The sequence below is a fragment of the Ochotona princeps genome, chromosome 6 (genome assembly GCF_030435755.1).
Source record: "Ochotona princeps isolate mOchPri1 chromosome 6, mOchPri1.hap1, whole genome shotgun sequence".
Taxonomy (NCBI): Eukaryota; Metazoa; Chordata; class Mammalia; order Lagomorpha; family Ochotonidae; genus Ochotona; species Ochotona princeps.
This window is the reverse complement of record NC_080837.1, coordinates 39,456,414-39,469,047: the sequence shown is the minus strand read 5'-3', so window position 1 is coordinate 39,469,047 and position 12,634 is coordinate 39,456,414. Positions and strand designations below refer to the sequence as shown.

At 46.9% G+C, this 12,634-nt stretch overlaps 1 protein-coding gene across 2 annotated transcripts in view; it reads right to left on the bottom strand.

The window, feature by feature from the left end:
- RASGRP1 (RAS guanyl releasing protein 1) overlaps positions 1-12,634 on the bottom strand; it is a 76,236-nt gene that overhangs the window by 16,364 nt on the left and 47,238 nt on the right. For both annotated transcript variants that reach the window (XM_058666092.1, XM_058666093.1), the window contains exons 4-8: positions 9,375-9,437; positions 8,460-8,591; positions 5,553-5,706; positions 2,372-2,545; positions 1,292-1,408 (exon numbers count right to left, since the gene is read on the bottom strand). In XM_058666092.1, coding sequence (XP_058522075.1) covers positions 1,292-1,408; positions 2,372-2,545; positions 5,553-5,706; positions 8,460-8,591; positions 9,375-9,437 — 640 coding nt within the window. The remainder of the gene's footprint in view (positions 1-1,291; positions 1,409-2,371; positions 2,546-5,552; positions 5,707-8,459; positions 8,592-9,374; positions 9,438-12,634) is intronic.

Here is a 12,634-nt window from a genome sequence, read left to right as displayed (position 1 = left end):
ATCTGGTGTTCCTTTCAAACATACCTGGTCCATGTGAGGAAGCAGCTCACAGAGCCCCATCCCCCTAGCTTTCTCAGAAGCCAAAGAGGTGACATGACAGACTATCTGTCAATCATGTTAATGTAGGAAATAACCATTTTAGGCCTTGGGCCTGCAATTCGTTCCATATATAAAATTTGAAGAGCTTGAGGCTTTGAAGTCAGATCCCCTGAATCACTCAGGAGAGCCTCCTACATGCCTCCAGCAACCCAGTGCAAGAAAGCGTGAAGTATGGAACATGCTCACAGGACAGTGACCAGCACAGATGTAACGGGGCTGGTTGTATTCCCTTGAGATGGTAAATTCAGCTAACTGGGAGGCCCTGGCTTCATTAATGGAATTACTAGTTTATGACACATGGCCCTGGGGGGGTCAGGTAGTGTAGACAGGAAGGATTGCTGCAGGGAAGCCCAGCGAGGAGGAACAAGCTCTGTCTTGTGAACTGTATGACAAGAAGGCATATTAATCTATTACTGTCTCCCCAGTCAGGCTTAAAGCTGAAGTTCTCCCTTTGATTCCAGTATCTGGAGATGGGCACCTCCTCTAAAAGGGGGCTAACCACCTGGTAAAAATGGATAGGGGTAACGAGGCTCCGGCATCTCCCCCCAAGGGAGAAAGATGCTTCTATTCCAGCTTGGGAAGACAGATCTGAGTAGAGTAAGGTCCTCAAAGACAGGTTATACCCTGAGTATGCTGCGATCTAAGTCATAAAAAGTGTAGGTAAATTCTGTAAAACTGAATGTAGGAAAATGCATAGGGCACTTAAAGAAACTATTCCTCCATAAAACATTTACTACAGAATGGTTTCTGAAAAACTATTACTTATCTAGAAAAATTCCATTAACCAGAATGCTACTTTTCAAGCACTGTGTGTAAGGTTGTGGATAAACCACTGTATGCTGACCTGCTATTTGCAACATGGACCCTGAAACACTGTTCTTTCTGGGAAAGCATTTTGGAGCAAAGAGCTAGAGCACAAATATCAATGTTAAAGATAGTGTATTACAGTTTCATGGGAAGAAGGCACATGTTGTGTTAATAGGCTCAGCAGGAGCAAGTGTAGTCTGAGACCAGATAACATGACAGTCTCAAACCCCCAGGATGGAGAACCATAGATTTGCTTGATTGACCTTTGCCTGGTTCACAAAGGACAGTACGATTTGGAAACACTTTCTCAGTTGCCCCCAAGAACGGAATGCTGGCACCAGGCCTGGGAATGCTCAGAGGGGCCCCAGAAGACCGTAGCACTGACCTTGTTGATTTCATGTGGGACATGTGAACTGGTCTCCTTCAGCCTGGAGATTGAGCTGTGGCACAGCCCACCTATCACAGCCATCAATGTATTGAAGTTCTGTAGCTGGTGGAGCTTCTGTGACACAGAATAGATGAAAGTCACCATTACATGTTAGTTACAAGGGGGAGCCTAGAGATTTTGCGGCAAGTCGTCTTACACCAAAGACTAGTGATCAGGCGCTATGATTTTCTTTCCACTGCCCCCTTTCTGCTCGGTTAGTGGTTCCACAGTCTGGTCAGTGGATCTCCATCTACATCAATGGTTTGTAAGAATCACACATACTTTGGGAACACAAATACTTCTGGACCCTAACTCCCACAGTCACATTCCATGACCTGGGATTGGGCTTAGAGCTAAATTCATTTGCTTCTAGTAGTCTTAGTTAATATCAGACCAGATGCTCCATGTAGCAGAGTTAGAAAACACTAGTTTGTACCATCCAGGTTAGAAGAATATATCATTAAGGGTAAATTCTCATTTCCTTAAAATTGCTAGGCTTATTTTTGAGGGTGAGGAATTTAATTCTCTAGTGCAATGCCAGTACCCAAATAAGACAGTGATGGGGTTAAAGAATTTCTAGGTAATTTCAAATCTGGGCATTAGTGTCTGTTCTCTCTCTTACCAAATGTTTACTCTCTGACCCTGAAGCATGAAGTCCGGCATGAGTCTCTAGTCCTACAGATAATCCTACTAGGCCTGCTCTGGAGCAACCCGGAACAACCCAGAACTGTGTTCTTTTGTCCTGTGGGCCAGATTTTGGAAAACAATGTCAGCATCTCTAGCAAATGTTAAAACATCCAAGCTGACATTAAAAACCTGTCCTGACCCCTAAGACAGTCTTGTGTGGCCTTCTCCATGTTGTCTTTGAATGAAAGAACGGAGAAGTCACCACATCTAGATTCAGAAATGGATCAAACACCACCTGTTTCAGGAGGGAAGAACAGTTCTAAAAGATGGACTGGCCTGGCTGGAGGTGGGAGGTGGGGAGAGGTTATTTATCTCATAGCCCAGGCTAAATATCTGAAAGTAGACACTCACCTGAGCCACTTGAATGAACTTGATGAAAACTTCAGCTCGGAGCTGCGGGGTGGGGCGACTGAGAACCATCAGCTGTACCCATTGGGAGATGCCGTTGCACAAGGCAATAGATCGCTCCATGGTGGGGTTCTCCTTCACACAGCTATTTACAAGGTAGTTTTGGTAGTCAGAGAACTGGAGGGGAAATAAAGAACCTTTAGGACTGGGCTGTGGGATACCATGAGAAACAAGGGTAAGTCAGCTGCAATTAAAGATGGCTACAAACTGCCATGGGATACAGGGCTCCTTGCCTGTACTGTACCACTTGGCCAACAGGAATGGTGGACAACAGACTACATCAAAAGTCATTAGACCTAAGTGGATATGTGTACACCCTACTTAATCCAAACACTGTATATCCACAGATCCTAATACTGTTCCTTCTAAATCCAAAAGAATGCAGTCTGAAAGAAAAAAAAATGACAGTATTAGTTCCAGTTCTGCTGCTAAATATAAGGGGGGGAAACAGTAATTCCTCTCATGAAACTAATTTCTTTCCTATGATGAGACAATCTGCCTGATTTAAAATGAGATTTTTATAAAGATGAAAGATTTGTAAAAACACGTCAGAGTGCCAGCAAATGTAAGGTGTACTAATGGGATTATTAGTGGCTCACGCTGAAACAAATCTGTGTAGATTCCCTTCGTCTAAACAGTTTGATGGAGGGCAAGCGAGTGAGTAGAGGAAGTGGTCAACTCTAGTTGGTCAATATGGTTCCGCCAACTTGACAATGGCATCGGCTATGGTTTGACAGCCTATGTGTAATTGGATCTGGCCTACCTCGTGACAGAAGCTAGCATGCCCCTGTCACAAAGTTCCCTCTCTGCACGAAGAGTAGAACCAGGGCCCAGCGCAATGGTTCAGTGGCTAAATCTTCACCAGGCAAGTGCTGGGATCTCATATGGGCACCGGTTCATGCCCTGGCTGCTCCATTTCCAATCTAGTTCCCTGCTTATGGCCGGGGAAAGCAGTAGAGGATGGCTCCAAATCCTACACCCTCATGGTGGACCGGGAAGAAGCCCCTGGCTTTGGATCAGCTCAGCTCTGGCTGTTGCATCCATCTGGGGAGTGAACCAGCAGATGGAAGATCTTTCTCTGACTCTCCTTCTCCTAAGTCTAATCTGCCTTTTCAATAAAAGTCTTATTAAAAAGAAATGGAAAAAAAAAACCCCTGTAGAGCCAAGAAGAGGGGATCACCTGCTCTTCCCGCTCTCTGGGGGGCAGTCTCCACGGCCATTTCCCTTCAGAATGCTCCCCTTTGAAAGCAAGTGTGTCTGTGATGGGGAAGTGATGCGGCCTTGCAGGGAAAGATTGACGAGCCCATGAATGACGACTTGCCATGCCGTCCTCCTCCCACTTCTGCTGAGATTGTAGAGACGCAGGTTTAGAGGAAGCTTCCACTAACCAGGTCCCTGGGCTGCTCTGACAGGTGATCACTGCTGCTCCGTGTTAAACATGTCAAGTGAGTACCAACAACTTTTACTCTGTTGGACCACAAAGATTGTTGTGAGTGGGAGGAGGCCTTGAGTCCTACCACAGCAGTGAATACACTGATGGGAAGACCTCCTAACCTGAACAGTATAGTGATGAATTCACTGTGCTGCACCTGACTGTGCTGTGAATGTTGATTAGTACAGCAAATGTGAGTAAAACCAAAGTCACTCCTGAAGAGAACTATAGAAGGGGCAGGGAGGGCACAACCTTCCCACTAAGAAAAAGCTGCCGTGACTCACCCCAATGGATGCATTTATATATCCTCCACCTCCCCACCCATCACAATAATTATAATCTTGAACCAAAGACTTCCGAAAGAATGATCCTAATAATTTCACCCCTCTCCCCAAAAGGTGCTGTAATAAACCAGAAAACATCAAATGCTTTTCAGTTCAGAGAGAAATGAATTTCCCTCTAGCCTTAAGTTAAAAAGAAAATAATTGTTTGGGAAACAGTTTAGATATAAATATTTTCAAACAGCCTTCTAGGAAGGGACTCTTGTCACTAAAAAGAAACAAAAATTCAGACCTGTATCTTCACTCACAGAGAACACTGCTCAACGCTGCCCCACCCCAAGACTGGCTCACATTCCTGTCCTGCCTTGCTCATTAGCAGGCAAGTCATACTGCTGGTCTGGCCCCAGCAGGGTTCAGGTTTCCAGTGCTCAATGGCTCTTCTCAGTGGCTCTCAGCCCTGACTGGCTTCCTGTCCTGTGACAGAAGCAGCATTACCCAATGGAAAGTCCCCAAGTGGAGCCTCACACTGGGGGGGCGCAGGGGGGAGGGGAGAGGTGGGGTGGGGAGCCTGGGGTTCCAGAGTGGCAGTGAAGGGAGTAGGGGTTGGAGCAGGTTAATGCTTGGATACTAACTTTCCAGTGGAAGTGTGTGGGGGGCAAGTTTAGGCAAACAGCTGTGTGCAAAGAAGAGTGAAGTCCCCATTCTGGTTGAAAATAGAAGTGGCTTCTGAACCCGGTCTGAATGTTTCCATCCAGATCCACCGGTACTCAGTGCCCGGTGAGTGAGGAGCACGCAGGTACAGCCCCGCTCTGACAAGCTGTGCTGGCTTTGTTCAAGTCGGCCCTGTGGATCACCATCCCCTCACAGGGAACACGGGTCGTTCTGAGAAATGCGTTTACCAACTAGGCAGTCTCCATTCAAGAACAAACCTGATGACTTTGTCAGAGGTGGCGGGGTTCTGGGTAGTAAGTCTTTCACCTCCAGGGAAAACGCAATGGCCGGCCGGGTCTGTTGTCATCTGACATGCTGAGAGCTATTCTCATACAGAGCCAACACTGTTTGGTATCAGATGGAGTTATGTGAATTGTGGTGAACATAGGCTCACCCTGTTCTTGGTGAATAGTAAAGTGTCTTTCCCTTTCCACCACCGGGTGCCTCTGGTTCTGCACAGTCTGGGTAAGCGTAATTTACCTGCGGAATCATGGTGACTTGCCAGGACACAACAGCCCTACTTCAGGGATTTAGGAATATTGTGGTCTAGATGACACTGATCTCCCCGAATGTGATATTTGAGGAGAATGCCCAGCAACACAGAAGGGGTCTTGAGGGTCAGCAAGTGGAAGGGTGGTTGGCTTCTATTTTCACAGCTCCCCCCGACCCAGAATTTTCCTTGTGCCCCTGAGGTACATACCGAAATCCGCCGGAAGGACTTGAATTCAAGGTAGGTGAGGTGCTCAGACAGCTCCTCCGGCTCCAGATGGTCGAAGAGCAGGGATACCTTCCGTTTCTTGCTGGTATTTGACTTTATCCGCTGAGTAAGTTTCCTGGACCAGTCACGCGCATTGCTTTTGTGGGAAATGTGAAAAGGAAAAAGAACAAATTAAAACTGCCCTTTGCGAACAAACCCGTGAATATTTCCCCTAAGAATAGACAAAGCACTATTAGCTTGCTGTCTTGGCTAAAACAATGCATCCTCAGAGTTTCGCCAACTGAATTGTTTTCTGTGGCAGCAACAAGCAAGCTTGGCAGCCAATAAGCCCTGTACAAGTACAATGGGGAATATCGCAAATGGGTTTAGGACGGCAGGTAAGGGTCGCTATTCGGCTGCCATTGACGCTGCTGTGTCCTACGTCATAGGGCCTTAGTTCAGTTCTAGGTTGTGGCTCCCGACTGGGTTCCTCTTTATACAGATCCCAGGAGGCAGCAACGATGAAGCAAGTGACTGGGCTCTCACCACCCACAAAGGACATCTGGATTAAGTTTCATCTGGCCCAGCCCTGGTCATTGTGGACATCTGGGGCATGAAGCAGTAGAAATGAGTTCTTTCTCTCTGCCTCTCAACGAAGTTTAAAATCAGTTGTTTTGGGCCCAGCACAATAGCCTAGTCCTTGCCTTGCATGTGCCACCAGGATCCCATACGTGTGCTGGTTCTAATCCTGGCAGCTCCACTTCCCATCCAGCTCCCTGCTTGTGGCCTGGGAAAGCAGTCGAGGACGACCCAAAGCTTTGGGACCCTGTACCGGCATGAGAGACCCAGAAGAAGCTCCTGGCTTTGGAGCAGCTCAGCTCTGGCCATTGCAGTCACTTGGGGAGTGAATCAGCGGACAGAAGATCTTTCTTTCTTCCTCTTTGTATATCTGCTTTTCCAATAAAAATAAATAAATCTTTTTAAAAAACCCACACAGTTGTTTTAATCCAGTGGGAAATGACAAAGGCTCAGGCACCACCTTTTCCACCTTTGGTTCTGGTTCCTGGTTTGTTTGTTCTCTCCATGCCCCTACAGTGTTCCTCCACTATCATGATTGAGGTGGCACCCCCCTTTTCTTTTTAAAGATTTATTTATTTATTTATATTAGAAAGTCAGATATACAGAGATGAGGAAAGACAGAGAGGAAGTTCTTCCATCTGCTGATTCACTCCCCAAGTGGCTGAAGCTGAGCTGATCCGAAGTCGGGAGCCCAGAGCTTCCTCCAGGTCTCCCACACAGGTGCAGGATCCCAACACGTTGGACTGTCCTCAACTGCTTTCCCAGGCCACAATCAGGGAGCTGGATGGGAAGTGGAGCAGCTGGGATTAGAACCGGTGCTCAGATGGATCCTGGCACATACAAGGTGAGGACTTTAGCCACTAGGCTTCTGTGCCAGGACCAGGGTGGCGCCTCTTTTGGGACAGTTTGCATGGCAGGAGATCTCAGAAGTGCAGCAAGAACCCCAGGCTGCTCTGAACCCAGGCGGGAAGCATAGCCACTCCTGAGAGGTCCAATGTCCTCAGCCACTGCCACGACCAAAGACGCCCAGCTGGCTCCGCCAAGTGTCCCCCACCTGTGTGTTTCCTTGAAACCAACTGAGGCGTTTGTTACTCCAGGTCAACTTCCCATGCTAGGAAAGCAAAGGGAAGCACCCCAGTTGTGAAAGGCAGAGATTTCCAAATGTGCTTTCCCCAAATTTGGGTTCCTGGGAAACTTCCCTCTAGATATAAAAAGATTCTCTGATCCAAGGCATTTGGGAAATGCTAGAAATTTTGTAGCCTTTCTGGCTACACTTCAGCCTCTGAAATGCATGGCCAAGAAGTATTTAGCTGCTTCTACCTCAGGCCTAGGTGGTCAGTAAGTTCCCACACACTGGCTCCTACAGAACACGCTGTGGCGGACAGTGGCCATGGAGAGCCAGAGCAGCCGGAGTGGGACAAGCAGACTAGGGTGGCGAGTCCCTTCTGGCCTCGGGGTTCTTCACTCTGACAATCAAAAGTGTTTTCTCTGCAAAGCCTCTTTCCAACTTGTATGATTCAAAAATTACAGACATTCCACACTGACAGGACCCTGTGGGGCCACGTAACGTTACATTGACATCACTGCTATGCTACGTGACACAGTGCTCCTGACCTGGCTCCTGACCTGACACCTGTCCCCTGAGCCACGGCCTTGCTGAGCCTGCTTCCCAGCCAGAGAAACCGGGTTCTTGCAGAAGACAACCTCAGGGAGGGGTTTCAGGTCTGAAGGGCTGTGGTCTTGGGGACTGGGGCTATCCCAACAAATAGACACTACTCTGTGGAAACCTTATCATGCTATGGGCACACTCCATGTTCCCCCACGTTATGAAGACCTTTTCCAGAGTGGGTTCGTCTCGTACAGAAGAAATCCAAGGAAAAGAGGAAATATTCCTGAGACCAAGCTTGGCATGGCTTGGCATCTTCCAGATACCCATGGGTGGATAACCCTTCTGCTCAAGCTGCTGCTTTTTGTTATTTTTTTTTCTTTCCTCCTAGTAACCTTGCAAATTGAGAGCTGCTTCCTGGTGGTAGCATCTCAAGTGGCAGTTCAGTCACTGCACTTTCAGTTTCTTAGGAGCTGGATCCTTTTTAGTCAGTAACTTGCTACCTGATTTCTTTCTGACTGGCTCCTACTTTTTTCTGCTCTTGGATAGCAGTCACTTATGGTGGCCTCTCAGGGAGCCTCTCAGCCTTCCTCTTTGGTGTCAGATTTCCCCTCGGGTGAGGCCATGTGGACCTGCCCAACATGTTGGGGGCTTCAGTGTCAAGTCCAGCAAAGCAGTCCAGACTGCCTTTCAGGAGGGAGGTGGGGTGGGTTTCCGACACTCACATCTGGGTTGTGTCAATCAGGCGGCAGTGTAACTCCTCGCCATTTGTTTTCACGAGCTCCTGAAACTCCTCCATGGTGTGGGTCAGGCCGGCATCCATCTTAAACATGATCCAGAACTCTGTGATCCAGTACCTGCAGGGAGCGTGAGAGAAAACAGGCCGGCACTGTAGCCAACGGGCCACGCAGCTCCCCAGAGGGCTCATGGAGACAGGCCCTATCTGTCCTATCAACTGAAGGACGCAGAGGGAAGCGGATGGTCCCTGCTCACACACAGGCTGTGATGAGGTGAGGCATCCGTAATCAGAGAAGCTGTGACAAACAGCACTACCCTATACATCAGAAATACACAGAACTACAGACAACCTAGCTGTCCAAAAAATGAAGCAAATGTCTTTGTAAACTATCTCTGCATTAGAATATTATAGGGCCACTAAAGAATGTTTCAAAAAACTCTTCGGTAAGCAGGTAAGATTCTATTATTGTTCCAAAGCAAGAACGATAGTGTATACATATTGATTTCAGCTATGCTTTAAAAATCTGCATGAAAAATTAAAGTTACTATCTTCTGAATTTTTAAATGTTCTATAAGGAGCTATATCACTTTCATAATTAGGTAGAAAATAAGTAAACCTCACTTTACAAATCCCTCTTCTATGACGTTTAATACCAAAGTGCTGCACAACTGAGCAAAACATTAGAACAAGATACGCTCAGATACACTAGAAAAAAAAAATCGCCATGTGTTCTGCTGAGGGTTTCCCAGTGTTACGCACTGCCCTGCTCAGTCTGCACAGGTGTCCTGTGCTGGTGAAGATGGGGAGGCAGGGAGGACCAGGAGAGAGCTGGCGTCCCATCGCTCGAGTCCCTGCTTTCACTCCACCCAGCAGAATCTCCCCATTCATGTAGAAACCTTACCTTATAAAATAACAGATCTTCAGACAAAGCCCTGGTGAATTCTTCGCCAAGGCATCCTTATAGGTGGGGCTATGGTTAAGGGAAATGAAAGCTTTCCGTTATAGAAATTTAGTAACTTTACATCTCTTTGCTGTAGCTACCCAGGGAAATAATTTTTCTTAAAATTTAAATGTGGAGGTGAGCACTGTGGTCAAATAAACGAATCTCCTACCTGCAGCTCTGACATCCCATATGGACACCAGTTTATGTTCTTGGTTGCTCCACTTCCCATCCAACTCCCTGCTACTATGCCTGGGAAAACAGTGGAGGGTGGCCTAAGCCTGCGGCCCTGCCACCAATATTGGAGACCCCAAAGAAGCTTCTGGCTCCTCTCCAGATTGGCCCAACTCCAGCCATTGTAGTCATTTGGGGAGTGAACCAACCAGTGAAGATCTCTGTCTTTCCTTCGCTCTGTAATTCTGCATCTCAAATAAAATGAATTTTAAGCAAAAAATAAATGCAATGCCTCACCTTTAAGGCCATGGGATAAAAACCAGCCTGCTGTGTGCAGCTTTTCACCTGCAAGACGTCAAACGGCAGGTGGAATAAAGCCAAGACATCTTCTTTGCAGAAGGAGAGCTGGGAAGGACTCACAACCAGCGACTTAAGAAGTAAAGGATCAACAACTGCTTGTGGATCCACCCGGGACAGCAAGTTATACAGCAGCCTCTTCTTTGAAATGCTTCCACCTCTGGTGCAGTGGTTGGGACTGCTTGGGATGCCCACATCCTATAGCAGGTAATTGGGTTCCAATCCTGGCTCTGCTTTTGACTGTGATTAATCCTAAATGCAGTGGGAAAGACCCTGAAGGTTCCTTATTTCGTTTGTTCCAAGAATAGAACAGGCACAGCTCATCAAGCTTGCATATCTTCAGAGACATGGAAGGATCATTCATTTATTTTGAGAGTCCAAGAGACCTAGTCCAGAGATGAACCTGGGCAGCCTCTGCCATCTTCCATCAATACACTGAGGCAGCAAGCAGACCCCACCCCTTTCACAAACCTGCTTCCCCATTGAACTGCTGCTTAGGGAGCAGTGGGTCCCAGCTGGGCCCAAGGGAGGAATCTGGTGAGCAACAGGGTAGAACTTGAAATTGAGAGGGGATTGGGGTGGACGTGGTCTTCCTGAGTAAAAGCTGAGTACAGGGCCCGGCAGCGTGGCCTAGCGGCTAAAGTCCTCGCCTTGAATGCGTCGGGATCCCATATGGGCGCCGGTTCTTATCCCAGCAGCTCCACTTCCCATCCAGCTCCCTGCTTGTGGCCTGGGAAAGCAGTCGAGGATGGCCCAAAGCCTTGGGACCCTGCACCTGCGTGGGAGACCCGGAAGAGGTTCTGGATTCCTGGCTCTGGATCGACGCAGCACTGGCCATTGCGCTCACTTGGGGAGTAAATCATCGGACAGAAGATCTTCCTCTCTGTCTCTCTTCCTCTCTATATATCCGCCTTTCCAATAAAAATAATAAATCTTTTAAAAAAAAAGCTGAATACAGAAAACAGAGATGGTCAATTTCTTAGCACTGATTTTTCATTAGAAAGGAAACTGACATTTTGTACTTCTGTAAGTTTCAAGAACATGTTAGAATGACAGTTTGAAACTTTGGCAAGGAATGTGTAAGTGCCTTGGACTTGTGGTTTTAAATTGAATCTCACTAATTTTTATACATAGCTTTGGAATTTCAAAATAACGTTAGAGTTATAAAAACTTTTGGACTCAGGGAGGCATCTGGACTATTTGAAAAAATAATCTAACATACAAATGGTAAAATATTACTTTAACAGTATTGGAAATATTGAATCAAGTTCACATTATTTGAATCGACCAGGTTTTAGAGGCCCTTAAAAATGCACCCTGAAATATGCTAGACTAAGGCAAAGACAGGTAACAGCTGCACAGAAACCCTGCAGAACTATGGCTGTACAACTTGTAATTTTGATAAAGTGGCTTCTCACTGAAAAAACAAAATGTTAACATCTTTACTGCCTATGAATGTTACTGTTGAGATCAGCACCAAAACAAAACAAACAAAATAGCACAAACCTCACATATCCACAGAGCCATCCGGAGCAGCAGCCCCAGCGAGGAGCACACTGCACGCACCACACACTTTCCATGCCTGCCTGCGGCTGCAACAAGCAGAACCGAGAACAGGGTGACATGAAATGTATCACTTCAGTGCAAAGACAGCCAAGCACTAAGGCACATTCTAGATCTCTGAGGCTCTACATTTCTATTATCCAACTTGCCGAAATTCTCGTGTTTTAAGAATCTTTATTCCATTTTTTAAAGGAAGGCACAAAGCCATCCTGCTTTTAAAAACTGAGTGGAGAAATGAAAGCTACATGCTGGCCTTCCGTGTGGAGTTTCCCATTCTCCTGGCTGCCCTTTATTCTCTCCAGTGCCTGTCTTGACAGCTCACACTGGCAGTGTGGGCCACAGCATCTTCTGTGTAAATTCAGCCAGGCCACACTAAATGTGAGGACCATGGGCCATTCTGAGCCGTTCAGATGGGCAGAGGTCCCTGGAAGCCAGCCAGATCCCAGTGCCACTTCCTCACTTAAGGAGATGCCACCAACCTCTGGCAGGTGCAGACTCCGGTGTGTGCTGACCCGGGGTGAATGCGAAGGTTTGCAGGGAGCCACAGATGTCATTGGTTTCTTGCCTTTACTGCTATCCCTGTGGACACGAAGAGCAGGTACCTGCGTCTTGCAGGTAATGGGACCATTCAAAGATGGTTTTACACCTCTCTCTTTTTTAACAGTGGAAAAACAGGAAAACACTGGAGACTACTTAATTAAAAACTTCATTACTTCTGGGTCAGATAATAGGGAAACTAAGTGCAAAACAAGAGAAACTCATGTTGCCTGTAATGGTTAAACTGGTTTTCTATTAGGGGCTGTCATGTTTCATATGCTCTTCTCAGAATCCCTTTCCTGGCCTCAGGTGCTTCTCCAAACCTCAGCAAAGTCTAGATGCGCCACTTGGTCCTGGTAGTTACTGAAAAACATACCAAGTACTCTGCACCCATAGCAACATAGCATTTCATGCCTTCTACCAGGAGACAGCCACAAACATCCCTGGTTCCCGGCCTAGAGGGACACACAGCCTCGTGGAGGAGCTGAAGGAGATGACAGGGAAGTAGGCTAGTTACAACACATCATGTACACTTTGGAAATACATTTTAAAAAAATTTTGTAAGCAATTGGCAATTTAATGAATATTCT